We start from the raw sequence: 27091 nt of genomic DNA on the forward strand, positions 1-27091 counted from the left end.
ACTAAGGAAAAGCGGCAGAAGCGCCTGCTTCTATTGGTCAAGCCCGGAGGGGGTTGGGGCGCTCGCGGCGGCTGATTGGTGCGAGAGGTGAGGAAGGCGAGGCTCTGAGCCGGAGGTTTTGTTGTGAGGGTCGGTTGTCAAGCAGCGGCCAATCAGGCCAGGGGATGGAGGCAAGTGGGGGTCGCGCCTGGAGCGGAGCCTCGGCCTCCAGAGCCGCAGCTGCAGGTGGAGTGGACGCGGGGCCGAGGGGGCAAGGAAGCGGGGGGAGGATGAGCCCGGGGCTGGGCTGAGCCAGCCGGGACCGGGACAGGCAGCGGCGGAGAGGGTTCTGGGCTGAGGGAGGCTGGAGCCTGTGCCTCGTAAGCTGAGAGGAGTGGGAGGATTAGGCGAGGCCGAGGGACCAGCCCCAGCTTCGGGAGGGGTGGGACCGGCACGGAGGCCGGAGGGGAAAAACCAGGGAGGCCGGAGGCAGAGCCGGGGGTCTAGCAGGAGGAGGGGTGATGAATAGGGACACAAGAAGCAAGAGAGTGAATGAATGGGGATACTGTTAGCGCAGAGGAAAGGGGGAGACAAGAGGGTCTGGCGAGGCAGGGGCCAAGTTAGGGAGCCCAGGAGACAGGATGTGCACGCATGGGGGGACACAGGCGGCAGGGAGGAGGAGGAGTGAATGGAGGACTAGAGAGTCAGAACTGGGGAACCCAGGAGAAAGGGGAGGGCGAGGATAGGGTTCGTGGGAGAGAGGCTTGGAGGAAGGGGATAGGAGGCTCCATGAGGTCGCCTTTTAGAGTTGAAGAGTCATACCGACTCACGACCAGACTGGAGGCCTAGTTCCCAGCACTGTCCTTGGGAATTGCAGGGACCCGGTGTAGTTCCCTTGATACGAACTGGACCCCCAGGGCCCTCTTTGAGGCTCTCCCCAGAGAAGACTTCAATGCCTATCTCTAGGGTGCCTCTGATGGGCCCCTAAACTTAGCCTCTGACTCCGCCCCCTTCTCATACGTCAGACAAACAGTGACTCCCAGCAATCTATCTGAACTGCAGACATGTGGTCTTCCCCGCCCCACCGCAGCTGCTGCATTTCAGGCAGCCAGCTTCCTGGAACAGAGCCTCCTTCCATCATCCTGGCCTCTGGGAGGACCTTCTTTTTCCCTGTATTCCGAGTCACCCTGTCTGAGGTACCCCCTCTCCAGATTCTCAAACCCAGTTTGCAGCGCATCTCTTGGCTCTGGTGGCTCTGGTGGGTGTTTGTCTTTATCAAGTGGCCTTGGTCATCCAGGGAGCTGCATCTGCAGGTTTGCAAACCCAGGGACCCCCTGAGCTCCCCCTGAGTGTTTGCTAACAAGCCATCACGTCTGTTTGTGTTCCCGCCCAGTGTTGAGCTGAGATGGCTCGAGCCTGACGTTCCATGACCCAGGATCCCAACAGTCACGCACGGGCTGCTGCTGTGGATGATTTAAAACCACGAGGTGGTCCGGGGCTGGGAGACGAAGCATTCCCTCTGCCTGGATGTGTGGAAACTCCCTGCCAACTTGATTGGCGGATCTGGGGGGGGGGATCCACCCCCACCCCACAAGGAAAGCACTGTCTACTGTGGGTGGAACTTCAGGTGCCAGCCAGCTGAAGGATGGCCACCCCTGTGGTCACCAAGACGGCCTGGAAGCTACGTGAGTGGTTTTCTTTCTCACCCCGTTTACCCTGATAGCTGTTTGTTGCTGGGTGGCCCGAACCCCCAACTGTGTCTCCAGTTCTAGGCACAGGGGGAGACTCCACGCTTTAGAGTAAAGTAGACCAAGATGCAAATCATGCCTTTGGCGTTTTGTAGCTGGGTGACGTTGGCCGGGTGACTTAACCTGTCTGAGGCTTAGTTTCCTGTCTGTGCAAGGAGATAATCACGCCTCCATTCTAGAGTTTCTGTGAGATTCAAGTGAGAAAATGAACATAATGAAGCACTTAGCAGGATTTCCAGTTAGGGTGGCAGGCGGGATGGGGCAAGAAATCCTGAAAGATGTTCTTGGTGTTTTCAGACATCTCACAAGTCAAGCTCCCCCGTCAAATGAGGGCATCTTGGGCTGGGGGCTGGGGTGAGAGGATAGGCAGAGGGATGCTGATAGCCTCTGGAATGTACCTGAGCCCGGGCACCACCCACCCCCACCGTTACTCTATACTGACAGCTCTAAACTCTTTGGTCTTAGGACACCTTTATACTCTTAAAAATGATTGAGGACCCCAAAGAGTTTTTGTTTATGGGAGTCATATCTATCAATATTTACCATGTTAGAAATTAATACTGAGACATTTTAAAACACAAGAACGCAGAAACATGCCGTTAGTGATGATGTCCTCACATGTCATATATCTCCTGGAAAACTCCACCATATTCTTGTGAGCAAATGAGAGTATAAAAGCCAAATTCCATCTTAGTATTATGATAAAAGTAGTTTTGTTCTCTTGGACCCCCAGAAGGATCGTGAGGATCCCAGTGTTCTCCAGATAGTATTTTGAGACCTTTTGCTCTACACGTTGGTGCTTCTGTGGGCTGTACCCCGCCTGTAATAACTGGTTGGCATAGATCTGGTGTGTCCAAACTGGTCACCCTCTGCTATGAGCTGTCCCTGGGCTGTTTTCAGAAGCTGGGGCAAGGTTCCTTCAATTTTTTAACTGTGAGAATCTGGGCAAAACTCTTTGCTGGGCCTCAGCGTCCTCATTTGTAAATGAGAGGTTTGGGCTATTTTCAAATTGTTCCTCAGCCCTAGGGTTCTGGGAGAATCCTGTTATGGGCTCCCAAGGAGGGTATACTTTGGACAGAGTGGCTTTGCATTTATTGGAGTTATGAATGTATACCTTCAACAGCTGTTTTTCCTGAGAAACCAGGAAAGAACCAGGCACTGGGGAGACAGTGGGGGACAGAATAGACAAGGTCCCTATGCAGTGGGGCTCAGAGCCTGGGGAGAGCAACAGGCAGGAATCAGATAATCACACTGACCCATCTCTCCTTGGAACCTAATTCCAAGCTTGAACAGTTAACAGTTGTGCTTTGAATCAGTTAACTAGGTGATGAGGGGTGGGGGTAGGGGAGTGCTGTAGGCTGCCTAAACAGCATGTGCAAAGGCCCTGAGGCAGGAAGCTTGGTGCATTGGAAGGCCTCAGAAGAAGCCATGGGCTGCAGCGCAGCAGTGGGGAGAATGTGGTGTCACATAGGCTGGTGAGGACATGTGTCTACAGGACCCCAGCCCTTCTGAGGTTTTGGCTTTATCTGAAGGGCAAGGCTAAGCCCTAAAGCATTCAAGTGGGAGGTGATGTGATCAGGCATGTTGGGCATCTGCTGACAATTTCATGTGCACAGCAGTTTCCATGGGTATAAACTGTTTGAGAGCCCAAGCCCAAATGACCTCTGGCTCCTTGTGGCTCTAGAGTCTGGGGAGGATCAGAACGTGCTTGGCCAGCATGAGGTCGTTGAAACCTAGTTCTTTGCGTCTTCTGTTTGGGGTGCAGGTGCTCAGTGCCTCTGGCCAGAATGCAGTGTTCCCCCAGCTCTGGCTGGGATGTGGGGTCCAGGTTGTGCCACCTGAGCTTGGGAAACTAGCATGGGCCTGTGCAACAGGGTAGAGCAGCAGCCATCAACCTGGCCTGCTGTGAGGATTTTTGTTTGTTTTTATTTGTTTGTACATTTAAATTCAGCACCCAGGCCTGGACCATTGCTGGATGCTGTCCTTCAGGCCAGAGTGGGAGCTCTTGGGCCAGTGCCCTATGCCGAGACCTATGCCTGGTGCCTGAGGTGTGCCCCCCTTTCCCCACCCCACCCCCTGGTCCCTCCAGGGGCTCCAATCAGCCCCCTGCTCAGGCTGCTTGCAGGGGAGTGGTCTGAGCCCTTCTAGAAGGGCCAACCTTGAAATTCTTCTCACCCTAAAGTCTGTGGTTCTTCAGGCTGGATGCCCTGTTTCAGACACCATCTGATCAGGCTGGAGTGTGAAGACAAGAACCTTATCACTGTCCCTACCCACTGTCTCTTAGCACCCGGCCTAGAGCAGGTACCCAGGAAACATTTATATCATGCATTAATGGCTGTCTCTGGGGGCAGTAGTCCTGAGGTGCAGAGAGGGGTGGCAGTGTGCCCAGGAGGCCCAGTGCAGTGGGGGCCAGCCAGGACTTTGCCTGGGAAGGGTGAGAGCCGGGGTGGGCAGTCAGGCCTCTAGGTGGGTCACACACACAGGGCAGCGCATGTGGGTAGTGTCTTCAGGGAAGGGGAGAGGACCCCAGACTGGGGATCAAAGTGCTCAGGGGGAAGGTGGTTTGCCCTCTAGCTGGGTTGGGCTGTCAGTTTGGCCCAACAGAAGCTCTTGAACATATAAGTGTCTGTGACCAGAGCCCCAGAGCATCCAGGCATCTGTCCCTACAGTGTCCAGAGGACAGAAGGCTCCTTGGCTGAGGTGTGGACCAGAGAGAGGCCCAGCTTCCTCGAATCCAGTGGTGGGGTCCCCAAGGCCCTGGCTCAGGTTTGGGCCTGCTGGGAGCTCTCGCCCTGCTGGGGCTGGCCTAGCCGGGCCTTGAGGTGGGGTGTTGTCTGTGAGGTCGAGCCTGGTGCCCTGGGCAGCTCTGACAGCCCCTGTGAGCCACGCCACCTGGCAAGCATCCCTCCTGGGCCCAGCTTCCCAACCTTCCTGCCATCTGAAGCGGGCACCACAGAGACCCCCAGGCAGGGTGGAGGCCAGAGCAGGTGCCCAGGAGGGGCCTCTGCAGGGCAGCCGCACCGGCCTCTCCCTCAGAGTCACCCACGCCGGCCTCGCAGCTGCCTCAGGGCGTCAGCGCGTTGGGGTTTTCCCTCATCTGTGTGGGGAGACCTGTTTCTTCCCTCTGCGTTCTCAGGAGGAGCTACTCAGGCCCTGGCTCGGAGGCCTGGGCTGCCTCTTGGTTCCTTGCCCACGTTTTGTTCACTGGAGGCCCTGGCAATGTCCTCTGAGACATATGTCTGCTGCCCCCCCCCAGTCCAAGCCAGGGGCCCTCGTGGCCGCCCACAGTGACCTTGCCTCCCGCTCTGTCTGGTCGGCCCTCATACCTAGACCCCTCAGTCGGCTGCGTCCTGCTCCCTCCTCACCCAACCCACCCTCCTGGGCCCCAGTGCCCGCTCTCCATGGCGTCTGGTCCTTGGCCTGCCAAGCAGCCGCGAGCACTCAGCCCCTCGCAGCAGCCCACAGGCATGTCCTCACTGAACCCTCAGTAGCCCAGTGAGCCAAGCACTGTTATTATCCCCATTTACCCAACGAGGAACCCAGCACTCAGAGAGGGTGAGCAACTTATCTAAGGCCACACAGCTTGCAATAGCAGAGCTCAGACCAGAACCCAGTCCATGATTCTGAAGCTGCGGACTGAAGCCCTAGCTAAGCTCACCTGGGGTCAGCTCGTCTGTGGTTGACCTGCACCGTTCTGAAAGTGTGTTCCCCAAAGCAGGAACACCAGGCGGCGGCTGAGACGCTTAGGTAGTTACATGGGTCAATATTTTTTATTTTAATAATTGTTTTCATTTTTCTTTTTGTGTCATAGAAAAAATAGAATGAACATATCAAGCTTAAAATTTCATGCATATTATTACTTAAACGACACAGCTAAATAAAAATAGCAAGTCAGTTTTAAAAATTGAGCATAGTAAGTCAACAGTACCTGTGGCTATACAGAAAAAGGAAAAAAACCATGAGGCCTAAGGGAAGGATGGAAATGACTGAAGTTGAGAAATAGTCATTTCTGTCTCAGGCCCAAACTCTGCCTCGTCCCACGGCTCATGGGGGTGTCTGGGCACCAAAGGGGAGCCACAGGGGGCAGAGCCCTCCTGCTGGGCTTCAGGTGCCAGGGCTGGTGGCCGAGCAGAGCAAGGCCTAGCCCTCCTCCCTGTGGCCCGTCAGGCCCCTGACTGCCTTGTCCCTCTGCTCTTTCCTGTATAGAGGAGATCGTGGCCCATGCCAGCAACGTGTCCTCGCTGGTGCTGGGCAAAGCCTCGGGCCGGCTGCTGGCCACAGGCGGGGATGACTGCCGCGTCAACCTGTGGTCCATCAACAAGCCCAACTGCATCATGGTGAGGCTCGGCCGGCAGGTGGGACTGGGGAGAGGTGGGTGGGCAGGCCAGGGTTGGGGGCTGGGAGCGGCCAGCTTTGCAGGAACCCAGCACATCAGTGCCTTCCCCAGCTGTCTGCTCAGGAAGGCCCAGGACAACCCTGATGGCTGGGACAGTGACCCGTCCTCAGGAATGGGGGTGGGGGGGGAGGTCACCTGGCCATGGGACAGAACCCTGGGGAGCCTGCGTGAGAAGGCTAAAATAATCCCACAGACCCGAATTTGAGCCTCCCCTGCCCACTGGCCTATCCGCTTGCCTGTCAGTTACACGTGCGGCTGTTTTGATTCATTCCCCACCTCATTCCACAAAAAGGATCTGAGCGCCCCTGGTTGGAGCTGATTAGAGGACTGGTTCTTTGACAGTGTTACCAAACTTAGGTCTGGCTGCTCGCAGCCTGGAAGCCAATACTCAAGAGGCAAGTGTTTGTTGAAAGGTAAGGTTGCTTTATTCAGGAGGCCGGCAACTGGGGGGAAGGCAGACATGTATCTAATGGCCAACTCCCCCCCGTTGATTAGAGGGCAGGAACTTGTAAAGGAGAGCTTCAGGGGTGTATAGGTGCTGGGAGGGTGCCGCTGCCGAGCAGCACAGCCGGCTCTGACAGCCATCTTGAAATTGATCAGCAGCATCTTTAGTACCGGGGCCTGTTTGCTCCCATTTCTTTGAGGCCAGTTCGTGGAAGCAGCTTATGTCATGGCTATAGTCTGGTCGTCATGTGGTCAACTTCTTCACCTGGTGGGAGTTTCAGTATCTACAAAAAAGCTCAAAAGATATGGTTCAGATTATTATCCATAGCCCTTGAAGAGGAACTAAAGGTCCTTGACTTTGTGTAATGACTAAGCTATTATTATTTGGTCTTGTTTGACTGCTTTCCTTGCTGCTTCTGCATTTTCCTCACTTCTCTGATTAAATTTATTCTTTGACAGAAGTTTCTCTACAGACAGAAGGCAGGCAGAGGACATGCGGGGAGGTGTGTCTGTCCTAGGAAGGCCCCATAGGGTCCTGCTCCATTTCAGTGGCACTCTCTCCCTGTACACAACTATATTCAACACCAAAAACTGTTTTCCAATACAGGAAAGTGTAAAGGAGGGAAAAAATTACAAAAATGAATCACATATAGTTTGATTATCTAAAGACCATTACACTTGGTATTTTGGTCTGTGCCCTTCTAGGTACGCATGCATGTGTGCGCAGACTTGTGCCTGTATGTACACATGCACACATGCAAACACGCCTACGTGTACACACACGGAAATGTATAACAGTATGTTTCCAGAACACTATCTTACTCTTCTGTAGCCTGTTTTTTTTTAAAAAAATAACAACATCGTCAGCATTTTCCTGTGTCAACAAATACCCTTTTACAATGTGATTTCTAAAAGCTTCGCAGTATTTCATCGTAGGGATGAGCTTGGCCACACTTGGCTCCCAGCGTGGAAGTCATTGCCGGTTTTTTGGCTCTGCTCAGCCGCAGTGGGGAACATCCTCCTGTCCCTAAATCTTTGAGCAGATCTGCGACCTTCGCATTGAATCTGTGGGCGTGGCATGTTTTAAAAAGCTTTCAAAACATATTGCCAAACTGCCCTCTGGAAATCAGTTTACATTCTCACCAGCAGCACAGAAGCCTGCCCTCTCCTGCCACAACCTTGCAGCACAGGGCGGTATCAGTCTTTTGACTCTTGGCCAAGTAAAGATAAAGATAAAAAGCGGCGGGAGGTGATATTTATTTATTTACTTATTTGGTTGCATGGGGTCTTAGCTGCAGCAGTCGGGCTTCGTAGTTGCGACTCACCGGTTCCTTCGTTGCGGCACGCGGGCTCCTTAATTGCAGCTCCTTAGTGGTGGCACGCGGGCTCCTTAGTTGTGGCATGCATGTGGGATCTAGTTCCCCGACCAGGGATCAAACCCCGGCCCCCTGCACTGGGAGTGCGGGAGTGCAGAGTCTTATCCACTGCACCACCAGGGAAATCCTGGGAGGTGATATTTATTAGTAGAAACTTAATCAGCTCAGTGTTCTTGTGAGGTCCAGCGGACAGCTGAGATCTGACCCGAACCATGGCCAAGGTTAAGGACAGAACTAAAAGTGTTTTGCTTCACTTTGCTTTGGGGGTTCAAATGTGTCTCCCCTCTCTGAAATGCCAAAGTAACATACACCAATTGAAAAAGAATCAACAGAGGCTGACAAAAAATGGACATGAAGTGACCCCCATGCTCTCGCCCTCAGAACAGCACAGTGGACAGCGTGGGGTCTGGCCTCTAGACTAAGCCGCTTACACCAGGTGCCTCTCGCAGGCCCCCAGCAGGCCTCATCCCCTCACCCGCCACAGAGCAGGCCTCTCAGTGCCTCAGACTCACCAGGTTCTTTCTCACCTCAGGTGTATACACACGCTACCACCTCTGCAGGCAGTCTTTGCATTTCTGTGTTTTTGACTGTGAGTGAACTTGTATAGCTCCCTGACTCACACATCCCTCCCTGGAGACAACCATGGCTCCCAATGCCTCTGTGTCCTTCCAGGATTGTTTTATACATTTGCAAGCAAATGTGTATGCCTGGTCCCCTTCCCCTTCTTAGTTTGCACAAATGCTATCGAACGACATATACTGTCCTCCACCTTTTCTCACCTAAGAGCGTCATGGAGATTAGTCTTTCTCATATTCAGAGGGTGCCTCATTCATCCTTGTGGCTGAATGCTGTTCCATTGCATGGGTGGCCACAGCTTATCTAACCAGTTTCCTGTGGTGGGCATATATGTTGTTTCCAGTCTCTTGTCAGATTCACGGCAAAGAATGACCTTGGGTCTGTGTTGTTTCACGTGTGTTGCGTGTGTGGGGGGTAAGCCCCAAGGTGGAGTGGCTGGTGTGCAGGGAATGTGCATTTCTAAATGTGAATAGATTTTTGCCTAATCACCCTCCATGTAGTTTCTACCCATTTATACTTCTGCTGGTGATACTGGGGAGTCGGGCAAGCTGCTTGTAACTGTCTGGCTTTTGGGTCGTTCTGCTGAGGAGCAGTTTTCCCCTACTGTCCCCAGTTCCCATGGGAACATGGTCTTAGCAAATGCTGATGGCATCACCACTGTGCATTCGGTGGCCAGTGCTGTACGGGGAGTGACAGACACCACGGATTTCAGATTCCAGCCTCCTCTCCAGAAAGCTGGAAGTGCCAGCACCTCCCACCCCCATCCCTGGGCTCAGCCCTGCCCAGCTCTGGCCTGGTCTGAATTGGGGGGAGCCTCTGTGTCTCCCAGCAGAGTCACTCCCAGGTCCCCTGGGTTCCAGAGCCCCTGCCTGAGAACATGGTTGGGTCCTGCAGAGGGGGCCGCCCCTGGGGATCCGCGCATTCCAGAGGGGCGAGGTGTGTGCCGCTGACAAGCCAGGCCTCAGTTCTGCCGTGGTTTGCCCTCCTGAGGGCTGGGCCGGGCAGAGAGGGGAGATGGGAGCACCGCCCACCTGGGCGATGCTTTGGACTTTGGACTAAAAGGTCAGCTGCCCCCCTCCGAGGGGCCCAGGGCCACTTCTGCAGGTGATGTTCATGTCAGGAGCACAGGGGTGATTGGTGGAGCATGACTGGGGTCTGGCCCACTTTTAGGCCCGGGAGCCGAGAGGCCTGGGGGTGGCTCGGTCTAGCACAGCATCCCTGCTTGATATGCCTCCCAGGGATCCAGATTTTAGGGCCATAGCTGGGGGTCTGTTCACACAGAGTGCTGAAGCTGCCACCCTCTCTTCACAGAGCCTGACGGGTCACACGTCCCCAGTGGAGAGCGTACGTCTCAACACCCCTGAGGAGCTCATTGTGGCCGGTTCCCAGTCAGGCTCCATCCGCGTCTGGGACCTGGAAGCTGCCAAAAGTAGGTGTCCGCACTTGCCTTCCCCACACACACACCTGCAGTCGTGCTTGTCCTCAGCTTTGCTGTCCAGCCGCTTCCTCCAGGAAGGCTGTCCTGACTAGGTTTGGTGCTTTTCTCCTGGGGGCACTGACCAGACAGTGTGGCGACTCCCCACCCCTGTTGACCTGGCAGCGGTGACGTGCATTGCTGTCTGAGTGCTGCCACTGAGGGGGCGTTCTGTAAATGTCTGAATGACGGACAAATGTGTGCATGGGTGGGTGGGTGTCTGTGGATTCAGAACCTGGAATGACATCAAGTGCCACCAGGGACCACGCAGGACTCGTAAATGAGTGAAGGGGCTGTGTGCGGAGAACTGGGGTGTGTGCCCCGCTCCCGGGGGTCCCCACTCAGCTCCAGCTAACTGTTGCCTGCAGGAATGGGGCCTGGGCAGCCAGACTTTCTGTTTCCTTGTGCTTTGTTTGTTTTAATTTAGTTTTCATCTTTATAGAAGTTATGCATAGTCTAAAAAGGCAAATGCTGGTAGTTCACAAATGGTCACAATGGAAAGAGGAAGCCTTGCCTCACTCCAGGGGCCTCAGCCTACTGTCCTTGCGCCTGGTGAGTGCTAATCGCCTCCGCTTTTCCAAGCAATGTGGATATACTGCAGTTTCTTTTCTTTTTAAAAACACTTCATGCATTAGCTGTGCCATCCTCCTACAGAAAAGGAGAATTGAGCTCTCAGTGCTACCCCAGCTCTGTCACTGACAACATTTCCCCCCCATCCTCCCTGAATCACCTTTTAAATACTCAGTGTTTATATTATCAGGACCTATAGATATTATTCAGAGCTGCTTGTATTTCTTTTCTTTTGATAATTTTGTTTTCCTGGAATTAATAGTTGTTCTATCTTTTTTTCATCTGCATGTTTTCTGTGTCTTTGTTACTAATCCAGCCCCAACTTATCTGCCAGAAGAGTAAGCCTCCTCCTTGAGTTTACCCCCAAACCCATCCCATCATTGAGGTGTCTCTTCCCAGAGCCTCTGTCCCCAGGTCCTAGTGGCCTGGGAGCTCCCAGGCCTGCAGCCCAGCTACCATCCTGGGGCCCTTGTCTCCTCCCCGGGGAACTCTCTCCAACTCTGCCACACCGGATCCCACGTTGTCACTTTTCTTGGTTCCCCCACTCTTTTAGGTGCGGCACATTCTTTCATAGCTTACTGTGAAAGGGTACACTGCAAGCACAGTTTTAGAGGCTGAAAATGACTTTATTCTTTTCTTTTTTATAAATTTATTTATTTTATTTTTGGCTGCGTTGGATCTTCCATGCTGCGTGTGGGCTTTCTCTAGTTGCGGCGAGCGAGGGCTACTCTTCGTTGCGGTGCGCAGGCTTCTCCTTGCGGTGGCTTCTCTTGTTGCAGAGCACAGGCTCTAGGCACGTGGACTTCAGTAGCTGTAGTGCGTGGGCTTCAGTAGTTGTGGCATGTGGGCTCAGTAGTTGTGGCTCACGGGCTCTAGAGCGCAGGCTTAGTAGTTGTGACGCACGGGCTTAGTTGCTCCGTGGCATGTGGGATCTTCCTGGACCAGGGCTCGAACCCATGTCCCCTGCATTGGCAGACGAATTCTTAACCACTGAGCCACCAGGGAAGTCCCTGAAAATTACTTTATTCTAAAACCACCCCCCTTTTATTTCTAAGAGTTGGAGTATAGAATTCTAGGTTGGGAATACTTTTCCCTCCGAATTGTGAAGGTGCAGCTCTGTTGCCTTTTAGGTTCCAGGGTTGCTGTGGGGAGGTCAGTGCCGTCTCATCCCAGATCCCTCTCATGGGACCTGCTTCTTTCCTCCTTCTGCCTCTCTCTCTTTACAGGTTTGTAGGATCTTCGTCCCAGTGTCCTCAGGTTTCACAGAATAGGCCTTGGTGGGCCTATCCTCATCCCTATGCTGGATCCTCACTGGGATCTTTTGGTCTATAAACTCATGCCCTCAGTTCTGGGCCAAGTGGGGAGTCCTGCCTTCCCTGGAAGGGGGGCTGCCTCTCAGCCTTGCTGGCTGTTGCTACACAGCAGTCTGGGCACAATGTTGCCAGCTGTACAGATTTTTCAAGTGAAGCTGGGAATCTGGACATTTATGTGGAATCCACCCATTTCTGAAGGTTGACAGCTAATTCAACATATTTTTCAAGGGCTTCCCTGGTGGCACAGTGGTTAAGAATCCGCCTGCCAGTGCAGGGGACACAAGTTCGAGCCCTGGTCTGGGAAGATCCCACATACCGCAGAGCAACTAAGCCCGTGCGCCACAACTACTGAGCCTGCGCTCTAGAGCCTGCGAGCCACAACTACTGAACCCGTGTGCCACAACTACTGAAGCCCGTACGCCACAACTACTGAAGCCCACGCACTAGAGCCCGTGCTACACAACAAGAGAAGCCACTGCAAGGAGAAGCCCATGCACCGCAACAGAGCAGCCCCTGCTCGCCACAACTAGAGAAAGTCCGCATGCAGCAGTGAAGACCCAATGCAGCCAAAAATAAATTAATTAATTAATTTTTTAAAAAAAACCATATTTTTCAGAACACTCTCCAGGCTGACACTCAGAGGTCCAAGTAAAACCTGTTTGCTCCCTGCTTTTTGCCAGCCTCTAGTCTGGACCTTCCAGCATGCCAGGCGGGAGGCCATCCCCTACCTGAAGGACAGGAGAGGAAAAGGTGACATGGATTTTGCCGAGTCTGCCTCTTCCAGAAGAGATGCCCCCCTTGCCTGGCTGAGACTTGAAGGTCATTCCAGGCCTCTACTCTGGTGCTTGCTCTACCTCTGCTGCAGGACGGCGGCCATTGGCCATGCATGCCTGGTGGCCGGGTTCATTCTGCTCTTGTATAGGTGATCCTCAAGAAATGACCTCAACCCGAGCCTCTTGGGTGGTGCTTGCCCACCCAGTGGCGGGCTGTTTAAGAAAGACAGAACCCCGGGACTTCCGTGGTGGTCCGGTGGTTAAGAATCCGCCTTCCAGTGCAGGGGACACGGGATCAATCTCTGGTCGGTCGGGTAACTAAGATCCCACATGCTGTGGGGCAACTAAGCCTGCGTGCCGCAACTTCTGAGCCCGCGCACTCTGGAGCCCACGTGCCACAGCTAGAGAGCCTGCGTGCGGCGACTAAGACCTGATGCAGCCATAAATAAATAAACAGACAGAGCCCCAGGCCCTCTTAGATAATAAACAGGGGCTGAGTGCTTAGCATCTCAGCACATGGTTAAATAAATTTATTTATTTATTTATTTTTTAAAAAGCAGAAGAAGACGACAGGGCCCCAGGCCCTCTTAGATAATGAAGAGGGGCTGCATGCTTCACATCTCAGCATGCGGTCCCACTGCCTGGCCACACACAGGACCCACAGTGCGGGGGCATCGCTGGACAAGGGGCCAGGGAGGAGCAAGCCTGGGCTGGCTGGGCTCCAGCTGAGAAAGCAGAAAGGCTCGGGCAGAAGGCGGTTCATTTCCTGGGAAGCCTCTGCCTGGACCCAGATCCCAGTGGAGGGCACCAGCCATTCACCATTCACTGAGGAGCAAGGGAAAAAGAGAAGCCAAGGGCCGTGATTTCTCAGCCATGACTTTCATGCATAAGGGAATGTGAGGAATTTCTTGAGGTGGGCAAAGAATGGAAACTGAAGACCTCTGGAATTCCTGAGCCCTGGACTCCCAGAGCTGGCTGCTCTACAAGGAGCTCGTTACACAGCCCAGACCCCACTCCCGGAGAGCCTGACTCAGTAGTGGGATGGGCCCAGACTCTGGCTTTCTTAAGCTTCTAGGTGGTTCTGATGCAAAGCCAGGTTGGCACTGTCTCCTTATACGACAGATGGACAAACTGAAGCTCAGGGAGGGCCCTGAACTTGATAAAGACTCTGTGGCTGGGGGTGGCGGAATCTGGGACTCAAATCCTGGTGTCAAGACTCCCATCCCAGTGTTGTCCGCCCTGCCATTTGCGGGGGGTTCAGCAATGGAAGAGAAACTTGCCCATAGCATCCTCGGCAGGAAGAGCTAAGACCTCAGGCCCGCCTCCACCCCCAACCCACCACAGTGTGAATGGAAATGATACAGAGGCAAACTGGCACCCCACATGCAGGAAGTGGTTCTTAAAGGGCTGCCTTACTGTCACATCAGTTGCCCATCACTGGAGGGTTCACCTACTCGGCTGGAAGGGTTTAGAGATTCCCATGTGGGGCAGACAGACCCCGGAGACCCCTCCACTCTGCAGCTCCTGGATCCTGCGACCAAGTCCGGCCTCAGGAGGCCTACCGAGAGCCCTCCTGGGACAGAAGACCAAGGACAGAAATCACGCCGGAAGAATGTGTTCCTGCCTGCTTTCCACAGAGCAGCCAGAGGGCGAGGGTGGCTCAGCTCAGGATCCCACAGGAAGGCATGCTTCGTGAATGTGAACCTGCCACATCCTCTCAGGGCGGGCCGGGATTTTGGAAGCCTGGCTTGTGGGATGCAAAGCAGGTGGGCTGGCGGGGGTGGTGTGGACCGGGCAGCATGTGCCCGAAGTCCCCTTGGCCAGCCAGGCAGTGCTGAGCCCCCGAGACAACCACAGAGAGTGAGGAGGGCAGCTGCTTAGGTTTTGGTGCGGTTGCATCTTGTCCTTAAAGCATTACATCTGGGGTCTGCTTGAACACCGCCTCCAACAGACAGCTCACCACCTCACAAGCCAGCCTGCTTCACCTTGGCGCAAACCTAAGGATGGCTGGACTGCCACACCCCTTGGCACCAGCACTCCTGGGGTGGACGGTTTCATTCAAACAGCGGAATTATAAATCTTATAAAAAGCAAGACACGTGACTCCAGAGAGAAGAGGCAAACTTGAGTGGTACCGGAGAACACGCTGAGACAGAAACGCAAGGTTTGCCTGCAGCCTCCCTCATCTGCCACCCACTAACATCCTGTTCAACGACCACCGCCTCCAAAAAGCCCCCCTGGATTTCTCTTTTCAACCTAGCAGCTTCTCCTCCAGCTTGGACCTCTCCTGCATCTCTCGCCTTGCACTGTCTCGGGTGTGGTGGGATGCCTGGCAGACCATAAGCTCCACGTCCACATCCACAGGGCCTGAGCCAAGTACAGTAGTTACCTGGCTCTGCTGACTCTGGGGCTTCACTCTCATGAGAGCATGCTGGGACAAGCCCAGAGGTGCAAGCTGCGGGGAGCTTGCAGGGAGTTTTCTGAGGGCTCGGGTAATGGCAGAAATGGCTGGCATCTCTTGAGAGGAAAATAGGAAAGTTAGTTGTTAGGGTGGTAGGACTCTGGTTGATTTTTCTCCTTGTTTTGAAAGTGTGTGATACTGTTGTGTTTTTCTGTGCAGTCAGTATGAAAGCACACACACAAACGAACACAACAGCCCTCGCTCCACCAGCCATCCTGTTTGCCTCTCACGCCACTGTCTCTGCTCTCTTCCTTGTTAGTCCTTCGCACACTTATGGGACACAAAGCCAACATCTGCAGCCTGGATTTCCACCCGTATGGCGAGTTTGTGGCCTCGGGCTCCCAGGACACGAACATCAAGGTGAGCCACCACTCTGCACCCTGGCTCTCCCACTGGGCCAAGCAGCGGGACTGGGACAGTGTGTCCCGTCTGGGGTCGGGGGGTGGGCTTCGGCTCTTCGGCGGACATCTTCCCCCTGTGTGGCAGCATCCATGCCCTCCCAGGGCAGCGATGTGGAAGCGTTTGCCAGACATTTCTGCTCGGGATGCCCAGCTTTAGTGAGCGGTTTCCAGACCCCTGTCACTTGGAGGTGTAATGACCTGGAGGTGCCCAGAGCCCCTCTCTGCTCATGGCCACATGTTGCCCTCCGACCCAGGCTCCAGGACTTAGCTTGGCTAGGCCTCCCCAGCCCAGCCCACCTTGGTTGTGACCTGTCCTGACCCTGCCCCCCTCTGCTCCTCTCCTCACAGCTCTGGGACATCAGGAGGAAAGGCTGTGTGTTCCGATACAGGGTAAGCAAGGCACCCTCTGTCCGTCATTCCACAAGCACCTTGCAGGCGCGGAGCATGGGGTGGTGCCCAGACCCTGGCAGGGGCTGGAGGAGACTGTTGTCCAACCTGGGTGAGAACGTGAGAAGCTAGAGTCCAGGTGAGAAACATGCATCTGGAGCAGAGCAGGAGTGCGGTGGGTGGTCCACCTGGACCCCCCGGCTTTCCGTGACTCCCCGCAGAGCTGTGTTTACCAAACTGTGCTCCACGGTTTGCAGGCCGCTAACAGGAGTCATTAAGTGAAGGGGGTTCCTGTTCATATGAGTTTGGAAGGACTGGGTTTAATAATTATTTTGGGGGGTTTCTAGACCCTTTGACATTAAGAGGAGGCATTTAACTCTCCAAAAAGAGACACAAGACACATTGCTTCCCAAACTGTCAGACCACACCGTGTTATTTCCTGGAGCGTCCTGCAGGACTGGGGGTCCGTGACCGCATGTGGAGAAGTGTCCCTCTGTGACATCTCCCACATGTGGCTGTCAGTCCCCTCCTTGCCTGCTCCCAGGAAGCACTGCTTATGGAGGGCAGGGAGGAGTGGGTGGTGGGGAGAGAAGTCCGCTGGGCCCAGGCCCCTCGGGTGCTCACGCTCTGTCCTCCCCTCAGGGGCACAGCCAGGCCGTGCGGTGTCTCCGGTTCAGCCCCGACGGGAAGTGGCTGGCATCGGCCGCAGATGACCACACGGTGAAGGTAGCTCCCGGCCTGACCCGGGCCCAGGGCTGGGGACTGGGGTCTGCTGATCACACTCAGGTTGGGTCCTCACCTCCCTCCTGATCAGGCTCACACATCCCGAGCCTGTCCAGAGTGGGAGGTGGTTCGTGGATAAAGAGCTCGGGCTGGATTGGAGGGCGAGCGGGCAGCTGAGGGCTGGGCTGGCCCTGACCTCCACCCTGGCCCCAGCTCTGGGATCTGACTGCTGGCAAGATGATGGCCGAGTTCCCCGGCCACACGGGGCCTGTCAACGTGGTGGAGTTTCACCCCAACGAGTACCTCCTGGCTTCTGGCAGCTCTGACAGGTGAGGAGGGGCAGGGCTCGTCGCCCGTGACTGCTGTCCCTCACGTCCCTGGCCTCTGGCATATGTCTGTCCCCAGTCTGGTTTTGTGTCCCAGGGTGTCATATGATCCCAGGTAGGCTGAATTAACTGTCAGCCAAGCTGGGATGGGACCCGGGTCACATCTCTCTCCCAACTCTGGCCCCAGTGTCCTGGGACTTCATGGTATGTCTGGATCCGGCCCCAGTGTCCTGGGACTTGATTGCGTGTCTGGATCCAAGGCCCATATTCACCTCCCAGGTGCCGAGTCCCCTCCCGCTGCCTGTGCAGGGCCAGCCTATGGCCCCAGGCATTGCTCTGAATGGCCGTGACCTGGGGCGGCAGGTGTCTGGAGAGAAGTGGGCTCCCCCGGCCACTGGCCTGTGTGGAGGCCAACACGTGGCACTGGCTTCCCAGCACAGCCTGGCTTCCTTTGCAGGACCATCCGTTTCTGGGATCTGGAGAAATTCCAGGTGGTGAGCTGTATCGAAGGGGAGCCAGGGCCTGTCAGGTAGGTGGGCGGCTGGGCAGTGGGCCAGGGCCCTCCTCCCGGGCAGTGGGGTGTGGCTGCAGGTGGACCTTTCCCATCTCCGCTTCCGCTCCCTCCCGTCCTGGGCTCCCCGCAGCCTCTCCGGTGTCTCCTGACCCACGGCCCACTCTCGCCTGGCCCAGGAGCGTCCTCTTCAACCCCGATGGCTGCTGCCTGTATAGTGGCTGCCAGGACTCACTGCGCGTCTACGGCTGGGAGCCCGAGCGCTGCTTTGACGTGGTCCTCGTCAACTGGGGCAAGGTGGCCGACCTGGCCATCTGCAATGACCAGCTGGTGAGAGAGCCACCGCCCACCGTGCACCCTTCCGCTGGGCCGCTCGCCTGCCTCCCCCTCAGGCCCCCAACTCCCACCCAGCCCCGGGGGGTCCTGCCCACCCCCCACCCCGTCCCCCGTCCCCCAGCACCACCGCGAAGGGTCCCGCCCCAGCTCTGCCGCTTCCCGCAGATAGGCGTGGCCTTCTCCCAGAGCAGCGTCTCCTCTTACGTGGTGGACCTGACGCGGGTCACCAGGACGGGCACGGTAGCCCCGGACCCCATGCAGGACAGCCAGCCCCCGGCACAGCAGCCGCCAAACCCCAGCGCCCCGCTTCGGCGCATCTACGAGCGGCCCAGCGCCACCGGCAGTGAGCCTCAGAGGTGAGGTGCTCGGGGCCCCGGAGGGCGCTGGGGGGCGCAGGAGGCGGGCCCACAGCCCCTGCCTCACTGGGGCCCCCGCCTCCTTTCTGCCTGGCCTGCTCCCCAGGGTGAAGCAGAACTCAGAGAGCGAGCGCCGCAGCCCCAGCAGCGAGGATGACCGGGATGAGCGGGAGTCTCGGGCGGAGATCCAGAACGCCGAGGACTACAACGAGATCTTCCAGCCCAAGAACAGCATCAGTGAGGCCTGGGCCCTCCCCTCCGAGCCCCAGTGTTCCCCTCTGTGAAAGGGAGGCAGATGGTCCTTTCTGGGGATGGCGTCCATGTTGCTGCACTCCCTTAGCTTAATTCCTAACCCATGTCTGGGCCCGGGCTCTGTTCCCAGGTCCTCTAGGCCCCAGCAGAGGCCCAGCAGCCGCTCAGTGCTCGGCCTGCCCCAAGCAAAGGAAGGCCCAGTGGGGCAAGGGGCCGGGAAGCGGCAAGCCTGAGGGTTCAGGGCCCGGGAACGGGTCAGTCTGCAGCTGTGCGCGCGCCTGGGAACCACCTTGCATCTGCCGCATCCTGACGGGCCCAGGGTCCCCGGCTGGCCGGGCCCTGAGGGCTCAGACAGCAGTCCTGGGCTGACCCACATGAGTCCCCAACCCCCTCTACCTCCGCAGGTCGGACGCCACCCCGAAGAAGTGAGCCCTTCCCAGCACCCCCGGAGGATGGTGAGTCGGGGGGCAGAGCCTGGCCTCCCAGGGTCCCCAGCTCCCTAGTCCTCGCCTTCCACAGCACAGTTTCCAGCCTCTCTCCCACTGGATCTTTTCCCTCCACTCGCCCCAAAGCACCTGCTGTGTGCCAGGCCCTGTGCCAGGCCCTGGTGATTGAGCGTGAAAAGGCAGGCAGGTGCCCCCGTCAGGAGCCCACACCCAGTGAGGAAGGTGAACGGTAGGCAGCCACAGGGTAGGAAGGAGCCGGGAGTGGTGAGAGGCTCTGGGGCCCGTGTAGATGGGGGGCCGTGAGGCTCTGAGGAGGCGGCACATCAGGCAGGCCTGGGGGCCAGGTGAGGAGACAAGGAGGGAAGAGCCTCAGGTGGGAGAGAGCCGAGAGGACAGCGGGGGCTTGGGGTCCGGGAGCAGGAGGCCAGGCCCTGCAGGCCCTGGGTTGGGGGCTTGGGGTTTTGCTGCTGGAGGGTTTAAGAAGGGAGAAAACCTGATCTGCTCACTTACGATTGGAGAAGGTGGCAGGGCGGGGCACCCTCATCCTCCAGCCCATCCCTCCCTCCCCTGCTTTCTCCTCAAGGGGCCATCTTCTCGTGCCCCTCGGGCTGGGTTCCTGAAGGGCCTCTCTCTCTCCCGCGCTCCCACTCACCATCCACTATCCACTCACCGCCCCCCTCCCAAAAACACTCCTTTCCTAGTGAGGCGACAGGAGCACCACTCCCTGGAGCTCCCTGGGTCCTGTCCACACATAGTGCTTGGCGCCTGCTTTCTACCAGCCCTGTGGCTGAGTGGGTGGTAAGGGAGGGGATAGGCCCATCTCCGGCCCCCAGGCCTCCCGTTAGAGGTGCCACCCACGGCCCCAGCCCAAGCCCTGCCTTCTGCCCGCCCGTCCCTTCTCCTGGCCTGACCTGACCCACTGATCTTTTCCTTCCGCCTCCAGACATGGCCACAGCCAAGGAGGCAGCAAAGCCCAGCCCAGCCATGGACGTGCAGTTCCCGGTGCCAAAAGTATGTCCAGGTGGAGCGGGCAAGGTGTGGGGATCAGAGAGGGGCCGGAGTCCTGAATCGGCGCTGGGGCGGCCCTTGCCGGGGAGGGGGGCTGAGAGGGAGGGAGGGAGAAGAGGCCTTGGGCTGGCCACCTGCTGAGCCCCAGACCCCTCCAGCTCGAGGTCCTGTCCCGGCCCCCAGTCGTCACTTCCACCCCTGCACCCAAGGCTGAGTCTGCCATCATCCCTGCCACCCGGAACGAGCCCATCGGACTGAAGGCCTCTGACTTCCTGCCTGTGAGTGGGGGGCCCAGGCTGAGGGCGGGTGGAGGCCCGTGGGGTGAGGGCAGAACTTGGCTGCCAGCATCAGGGCACCCGTCCCATGCAGGCCGTGAAGATCCCCCAGCAGGCGGAGCTGGTCGATGAGGATGCCATGTCACAGATCCGCAAAGGCCATGACACCATGTGTGTCGTGCTCACCAGCCGCCACAAGAACCTGGACACCGTGCGGGCCGTGTGGACCACGGGTGACATCAAGGCAAGTGCCACCTCTGCCCGGGTTTGGGGTTGAGAAGAGGGCCGCTCGAGGGGCACAGGGGGAGCTAGGCGGCCCGTCACCACGCCGAGCAGTCTTATGAACAGCCCGCAGTAAATCCCATCATCACGCCACACCCAGGCAGGGCCACTCAGTCCCCGGTCCCCTCTGACGGGTGCTCTGTTTCCACAGACGTCGGTGGACTCGGCCGTGGCCATCAATGACCTGTCCGTGGTCGTGGACCTCCTTAACATTGTCAACCAGAAAGCGTAAGTGGCTGTGGCGGGGGGGGGGTGGGGTGGGGTGGGAGAAGTGGGCAGGGCCGGGCACTGAGGGCACGTGTCCCTGGCCCTCTCCCCAGCTCCCTGTGGAAGCTGGACCTATGCACCACCGTCCTGCCACAGATCGAGAAGCTTCTGCAGAGCAAGTATGAGAGGTACGGGTGGGGAAGCCACACCTGCCTCCCAGCAGGGAGGGACCATGGGGAAGACCCCCAGGGCCGGTGGCCGTGCAGCATTGCTGGGCCCTCCAAATTTGAGAGGACAGAGTGAAAACGAGCCCATGCTGCCTCTCTGATCTTGTTTCTGCCCCCTTTGTCTCTGTGTACCTTGCTCTCTGTCTATTTGTGACTCCATCTATCCCCCTGCCTCTGAAGCTATGTCCAGACGGGCTGCACCTCTCTGAAGCTGATCCTGCAGCGGTTTCTGCCCCTGATCACAGACATGCTGGCGGCCCCGCCCACCGTGGGTGTGGACATCAGCCGGGAGGAGAGGTGAGGAGCCAGCGGCGTGTGTGGCAGGGGTGCCACGTCAATCGAGAGCACAGGCCTGGGGGCCCAGCCTGCTTGTTGGTGGCCCTGCTGAAACAGCTTATAGAGGTCATTGTGCCTGAGACGGTGGCTCAGGGCACGGGGTAGGGTTGCCAGAGCCTTGGTTCCCCCAGGGCCTGGCTCTGCCCTGGCCCTGCCCTGGCCCAGCCTCAGTGGGTCCTGCACTCCGGGCCTCAGCCTTCCTCCGGGAGGAGGGCCGGAGCGATTCGTACAGGAAAGGCTCTGGGATCGGGTGGGGGTAACGGTGACCGTGCCGGCCAGCCACCTTAAGCGTGGCCCCTCTGCCCGCAGGCTGCACAAGTGCCGGGTCTGCTACAAGCAGCTCAGGAGCATCAGTGGCCTCGTCAAGAGCAAGTCGGGCTTGAGCGGCCGCCACGGCAGTGCCTTCCGCGAGCTGCACCTGCTCATGGCCAGTTTGGACTGAGGAGCCCAGAGGGTGGTGGCACCCTCAGGCCTGGCCTCGGCCCCCCACTCCTGTTCCCTGTGCGCTCACCAGCCCATGAGCCTCTGCCCCGGCCCCCACTGCTGCCCTGCGGTCATCCTAGAGGCGGTGGCGCTGGCCCATTGGCCACCTCCGCAGCCCTAAACTCTGACAACTTCTCTCCAGCAACAGCTGCCCAGCTTTGTCCGACTCCTGCTTCCTGGGGCAGCGAACCGAGCCCTGGGGCTGCTGCTGTAATTTATAAAGTGAATTTTATTAAATTTGTAACTATTCCCTGCTTTCCTTGCTGGGAGGTGCAGCCTCTGGCCACAAGGCTCTCCTGGGCCCCATATTGCCTGCGTGGCTCTTCAGAGATGAGACCACTCCTCCAAGACCCAGAGGCGGTGCACCAGGCAGCCTGGCCAGCAGGGGGCAGCAGAGCGATGGGCCGGCGGGAAGGGGTAAGTTCAGACTTGTTCTGGGGAGAAGAGGGACCCAGCAACTCCCCCTTTCACGGCTAGGAGAAACAGGTGAGGAGTGGGCTTATCACCTCATCCCCTCTGTCTCAGCCACACTCCCACTGTCCCGTGGATGCCTCCAGGGCCAGCAGGTGTACACTGCAGGGGGCCAGGACCCCAGCCTTGCAGGCATGGCCACCACTAGGCTGACCCAGGGCCCACCACCCTCCCCCATCCCTCCAGGAGGCCTCCAGGGACAGGACCGGAAGGGCAGCTGCCCCATCCTCCAAACAGCTTTCACTCCCTGCAGGAGCCCCCAGTGCTGGCTGGCCGGAACCGCTCCCCTGACCCAGTGGTCGTCCCTTACGCTCCTGAGGCAGGTTCCACCCCAGTTTGGTGGGAGGGCCTCACTGAGCCCTGCCCATGTTTTCCCAAGGTTGGGACCGGGTGCAGGCCAGCACAACCCCCGTGGTGGGGAGCAGCGGGGGTGGCGCTGCCCTGGTGGGTGGGGTGCTGTCGGCAGAGGGAGGAAGGGGTGCAGCACTTACCTGTGGCCAGTTCACTTAAGGGGGCAAGGCCAGGGCAGGCGGTGGAGTGGGGCCCACTCCGGCTGGGTTTTTGGCAAGCCTTTGGAGAGCTTGAGTTTCCCATCTATAAGATGGAGGTGACAGCACTGTTGGATGGGTCACAGTCATGATAAGGGTGGGGGGAGGTGGCCCCTCCTAGTCAGGAATGTTCAGAAAAACATGATCCTGACTTGGTGACCAGCCAGCAGTGGGGAGCCAATGGCACGTGCCAGTGCCCTGCTTGCCCCCTGCGACCTGGCCAGGGGTTCACGAGACCAACTCTTCCAGACAATGCTTGTGTAAAAAGGTTATTTTAATAAGTAAAAATGGCTAAGCTTCCAAAAGTTCTTAAATAGGATTTCAGAGGGAGGAAAATGTCAAGAGGCCAGTGGGCAAGGCGATAGCCTGGTGCCAGGCACATGAGGGGGAGCAGCAAGATCCCCACCCACTGGCCTCCTGCCGGCCATAAATACAGCCCGGCCCGCGGCGGCAAGGGCCGTGCTCCTGTGTACACCTAGGAACACTATATACACGCCCAGTGAGACACTCTCCTCCCTGGGAGCCAGGGAAGAGTGGGGCAGGGCTGCCCACCAACCGCCCAGTTCCCACTGTTCCTGTGCCTTCTGGAAGCTCCTCAGCCCACCCACTAGGGAGGGGCCCTGCAGGCTGGGGAGGGCTGGGCCAGCCCATGCCACCTGCGCCCAGAGCCACAGCCGAGACACCATTTCCTTCTGAGCGTGTTTCTTATCTCTGAGGGGAGACGGGCGAACGAGGAGCCTCCACTCTGGCCTCTGCCTTGCGGGCTCCAGGCGCTGCAGCAGGAACAGGCCAGGCAGGCGTCAGGACCCGGTCCCTCGTCTGGCAGAGTGGGCATGTCCATCACACAGGCAACGGCCTCGACTTCCCTGCAGGAGGGGGAGGGTTCGTCAGCACCAGGATTGTCAGCCTCTGTCCCAGAGCAGGAGGGAGCTGCAGAAGCACCCAGGCAGCAGGCAGCAGACCCCAGACCCCGCCCTGAGCAGCCAGCTTCCCGGCACAGCCCTGCAACCCGAGGCGGCCAGGCGGCTGGGCGGGCAGCCCTGGGCTGCGGGCCCGACACTCACCTGGAGACTTTGCAGCCCCAGCCGTCAGGCTGAAATCAAAGCAACAGGTATCTCACCGGTGGGCCCGCCTTGGGCCAGAACCCCCCGGGACCCTGCTGCCCCCCTCTCCCTTTAGACTCAAACACTCACCAGGCCCTTCTGTGAGTGGGCCAAGCTGGAGGCTGGAGCCCCGTATTCTAGTCCTGTGGCCTGGCTCACTCCTCATCTGGGACAGGTGAGCCTTGTCCTTTCTACCCTCCGGGAGCCAAGGCCTGCCTTGGACGGTGTATCGTGCTTGAGCCCAACCAGCCCAGCCTCAGAGGATCAGAGGATTGTGTCCTGGGCCTCATGTCAGCAGCCCTGCTGGGAGCCCGGAGGGCTGGACCCAGCACTATGTACCCTGGCTACTTCCCAGGGCCAGGGAAGGTTGTGAAACAGGTTCTGGAGGAGTTTTATAAACTTAAAAAAAAAGGAAAGAAAAGAAAAAGCCCATTCAGAGAAGGGCAGCCTGGCCCACTCCCTAAAGACTCACCCGAGGGCTGCAGCTTCCTCCTGATGGACCCTGGGCGGCTAGTGGTCCCAGAGCCAGGGGCCGAGTGGGCTCGTGCTGAGGGCTGTGGCGTCTGGCAAGCTGGCTCCCACTGTGGGCAGAGAAGGGCAGGTGGGCGGGGCCTGCTGCCCTGGGTCTGCCCCTACCCCACACGTTTCCCCTCCCCAGCCACCTGAAACCGTTCCCTCATCTGCAAGATGGACATGATGATGGCACAATAACCATGGGGGGTGAGGGGGTGAGACAGCATCCGTAAAGAAGTGAGCTAGTTACTACTGAGCGCCTGTGTGCCAGCCTGCACCCGCCCCCGCCCCACCTCCGACCAGCTGATGACCCCCACAGGTACCTCTGAGGCCGGGAAAGAACACCCGGACTAAAGAGGCTACTGGGTTTGGGTTCAAGTTCTGGCTCCCCCCCCTCTGGTATCTTCCCCTCCTCCACCATTCCACACTGTCCTCCCCTCCAAACCCTCCCTCCTGCCCATGACCGGGATGTCTATGACCCAGTACTGGCCTGAGGCAGGCCTGTGGTGGTCCCCGTACCTCTAGATGCTCCTGGCTGGACCAGGACACGAGCTCTGCCCTGCGGGACCCGGGGCCTAGCTCCACGGAGCGCACCCTCTCAGCAAACTTGAGGGAATAGAGCGTCTCACTGGTGTTCTTCTCCACGGGGGACACCTAGGGGACACGAGAGCTCACTCCCCACCCAGCTGGCCAGCTGCCCTCGCAGAACTGGAAGGAGCACCAAAGGGAGCCCACAACCAGGGGACTCTAGAAGGCTCCCTAGACAAGACTGAGAGGGAGGGCAGGAGGACAACCAAGGTGGCAGAAACGGAGGAACTTGCCAGGCACACGGTGCACGTGGCCAGGTCTGTGGGGAGGCTGCGGGGGACGGGAGCCACGTGTCACTGACTTCGGAGCCGCTGATGACAGGAGGCTCTTCCCTGCACAGCCTGGGAGGGTACCTGGGCCGCAGGGGAAGGTGGGGGGGGTCCCTGTTCTTGGAGCTGGTTAAGCCCCTACACGCTAATGGTCACGCCATCCGACCCGCCTGGGGCCCTCACCTGCACCACCATGAGGGTCTTGCTGTCCCCGCTGAGCGAGTCCTGCAGCAGGTAGGTGAGCTTGGAGTTGCGGAAGGGCACGTGGCCCTGGCGGGAACGCAGGGCAGCAATGACGTCCCCCAGGGCCGACAGTGACTTGTTGATGTGCTGTGCCTCCCGCAGGCGGCTGCCCTCAGCCCCCGACTTGCCCACGCGCTCTGAGCCGGCCAAGTCCACCAGGTTCAGCTTCCCTGCGGGGAGGGTGCTGGGCAGGTCAAGGCTGCCCCGGGAAAGGCCGGGGGGTGGGGCGGGGGGGACGGGGGTGGCTCAGGCCAGGTGGCTGGGGCCCTCACTCACCCGTGGTGCGGAGACCGGTGCTGCCGTCCACGCCGTGCACCGTCACAATGAGCAGGGCATGCGAGCGCGAGCTGTGCTCGTTCAGGTTGGTGAACTCCGTGGTGCGGTTGGTGTGGCCGAACTCGAACACCTGGGGCCCGGGGAGGGCAGAGTGAGGCACGGGGTTTGGAGTGGGGTCTTCAGGATCAACCGTCCTCGAGTACCCCTGTGAGGGGGCGGCACCCTTTGCCTCGTCCAGGGGAGGAAACAGGCTCAGAGAGGCCTGGGGACCTGGCAGAACCTGCATCCGACCCCCATTCTGTCCTCCGGGGCAGCTCTGCTGTGGGCAGGGTCTCCCCAGCCTTTCCCCACCCCCGGCCCCCGCAGCCCCACACCTTGTTGATGTCCTCCACGCTCTGCACCTGGAACTCCGTCAGCCCTGGCACGTACAGCTGCCCGCTGCCGTCAGGACACAGGCGGATCTCCAGTTTCTCCTGGGGCTCCTGCCCCAGCAGGTCCCTGAGAGCAGGAAGGACGGTCACTCCCTCCTCGCAGTCTGCCCTCTGCTTGCACTGCACCCACCCCCAGCCTGGAACGTTCCCCCAGCCATCACACTTCTGGAAGCCTTCCTGGACCATGGGGTCTGCGCTCAGTCTGCTGAAGGGCAGAGATGGAACGTTCCCCCAAAGTCCTGGGGTGCTGCTACTCCTGCCCCCACAATGCACTGAGCCCCTGTGGGCAGGTCCTCCCAAGACCCCACTCTCACTCTTCACCACCTGGTGCAGCCTGCAGGTAGGGTACCCCAGGTGGGCTCAGACAGCCCTCCTCCTCCTGCCTGCTAGCGCGGGAGAGGGGCCTGGGACCAGTGAATCCCCTGGGCTGAGTCAGGACATACATTCAGCTCCCACCTAAGGGCTCCCACCTGAGGGGCTCCCACTCGAGGGCCTTCTGCCTGAGGGCTCCTCACCTGAGGACCTCGTTGTAGATCTCGGCCGCGCTGACGGTGATGGTGTACTCCCAGTCAGACGCCTTCTCCTGCACCTCGGAGAAGAGCAGCTGCAGGGCCCGCTGGTTGATGCCTGGGTTCTCGAGGGTCCCCTGCAGGCAAAATCAAGGCCCCGGTGAGCCAGGCCTCCCCCCACCACGTGGGCTGGCCCGTGCAGATGCTCACATGGTATCTGTGGTCCCCAACCTGCTCTGGCTACCCCTCACAGGCCAGCCTCCCTGACTGAAGCTCCCCACCTGCATGCCGGTCTGCCCCCAAAAACGCCCTCCACCAGCTACAAGCAACTTCACCTCCTTGGGCCTCAGTTTCCCCACCTTTAAAACGGCCCCACCCTGCCAGGATTGGGCCTGCACACAGGGGCTGCTGATGGATACCTGGCCCTGGTGGGCCACCTGGGAGGGGGCACCGGGAATGTATGATTGCATGACAC

The 27091-nt window shown here is 58.3% G+C and overlaps 2 protein-coding genes and 1 long non-coding RNA gene across 16 annotated transcripts in view; 1 reads left to right on the top strand and 2 right to left on the bottom strand.

Annotated features, from left to right (window-relative positions):
- The first annotated feature begins 87 nt into the window (after window positions 1-87).
- On the top strand, window positions 88-21886 carry KATNB1 (katanin regulatory subunit B1). 3 transcript variants are annotated; one of them, XM_022555846.3, is made up of 20 exons: window positions 88-225; window positions 1373-1664; window positions 5934-6064; window positions 9831-9948; window positions 15369-15469; window positions 15859-15900; window positions 16540-16623; window positions 16834-16949; window positions 17404-17475; window positions 17637-17787; window positions 17959-18149; window positions 18256-18386; window positions 18806-18856; window positions 19791-19858; window positions 20014-20133; window positions 20225-20374; window positions 20564-20640; window positions 20733-20807; window positions 21027-21143; window positions 21492-21884. In XM_022555846.3, the coding sequence occupies exons 2-20, from the start codon at window positions 1625-1627 to the stop codon at window positions 21622-21624; spliced, it is 1968 nt and encodes a 655-aa protein (XP_022411554.1). In that variant the 5' UTR covers window positions 88-225; window positions 1373-1624; the 3' UTR covers window positions 21625-21884. The 3 variants fall into 3 exon arrangements, with proteins under 3 accessions (XP_022411554.1, XP_022411557.1, XP_089759274.1); XM_022555849.3 differs by lacking the exon at window positions 88-225 and adding an exon at window positions 519-1175; XM_089903148.1 differs by lacking the exons at window positions 88-225; window positions 1373-1664; window positions 5934-6064; window positions 9831-9948 and adding an exon at window positions 10219-10545 and having other exon boundaries at window positions 21492-21886.
- Window positions 21877-22947, bottom strand: LOC149744676 (uncharacterized). The gene is made up of 2 exons (XR_016390999.1): window positions 22628-22947; window positions 21877-22138 (listed from the first exon to the last, which is right to left on the bottom strand). It is a non-coding gene; the product is annotated as an uncharacterized LOC149744676 (long non-coding RNA).
- Window positions 22948-23438: 491 nt separating this feature from the next.
- The window catches only part of KIFC3 (kinesin family member C3), a 35100-nt gene continuing 31447 nt past the window's right edge, over window positions 23439-27091 (bottom strand). For 7 of the 12 annotated variants that reach the window (XR_016390991.1, XR_016390989.1, XR_016390995.1 and 4 more), the window contains 8 exons: window positions 26623-26753; window positions 26051-26174; window positions 25677-25806; window positions 25341-25570; window positions 24820-24954; window positions 23878-24368; window positions 23749-23777; window positions 23439-23550 (listed from right to left, as the gene is read on the bottom strand). Coding sequence is in view for 4 of the 12 variants with exons in the window: in XM_030761671.2 (XP_030617531.1) it covers window positions 23525-23550; window positions 24260-24368; window positions 24820-24954; window positions 25341-25570; window positions 25677-25806; window positions 26051-26174; window positions 26623-26753 (885 nt within the window). In the remaining 8 variants the exon portion in view is untranslated. The remainder of the gene's footprint in view (window positions 23551-23748; window positions 23778-23877; window positions 24369-24819; window positions 24955-25340; window positions 25571-25676; window positions 25807-26050; window positions 26175-26622; window positions 26754-27091) is intronic. The other 5 variants (XM_030761671.2, XM_030761682.2, XM_089903140.1 and 2 more) reach the window with 3 other exon arrangements.

Source organism: Delphinapterus leucas, chromosome 20 (assembly GCF_059928025.1).
Source record: "Delphinapterus leucas isolate spDelLeu-1000000601 "Yukka" chromosome 20, BTC_Dleu_Yukka2, whole genome shotgun sequence".
Taxonomy (NCBI): domain Eukaryota; kingdom Metazoa; phylum Chordata; class Mammalia; order Artiodactyla; family Monodontidae; genus Delphinapterus; species Delphinapterus leucas.

Bases quoted from the DNA above. Each gene is read 5' to 3' on its own strand.
- KATNB1 (XM_022555846.3), top strand. From the start codon at position 1,625: ATGGCCACCCCTGTGGTCACCAAGACGGCCTGGAAGCTAC. The intron at 9,949-15,368 runs GTAGGTGTCCGC...CTTCCTTGTTAG, and splicing joins GGACCTGGAAGCTGCCAAAA to TCCTTCGCACACTTATGGGA. The intron at 20,134-20,224 runs GTGAGTGGGGGG...CGTCCCATGCAG, and splicing joins AGGCCTCTGACTTCCTGCCT to GCCGTGAAGATCCCCCAGCA.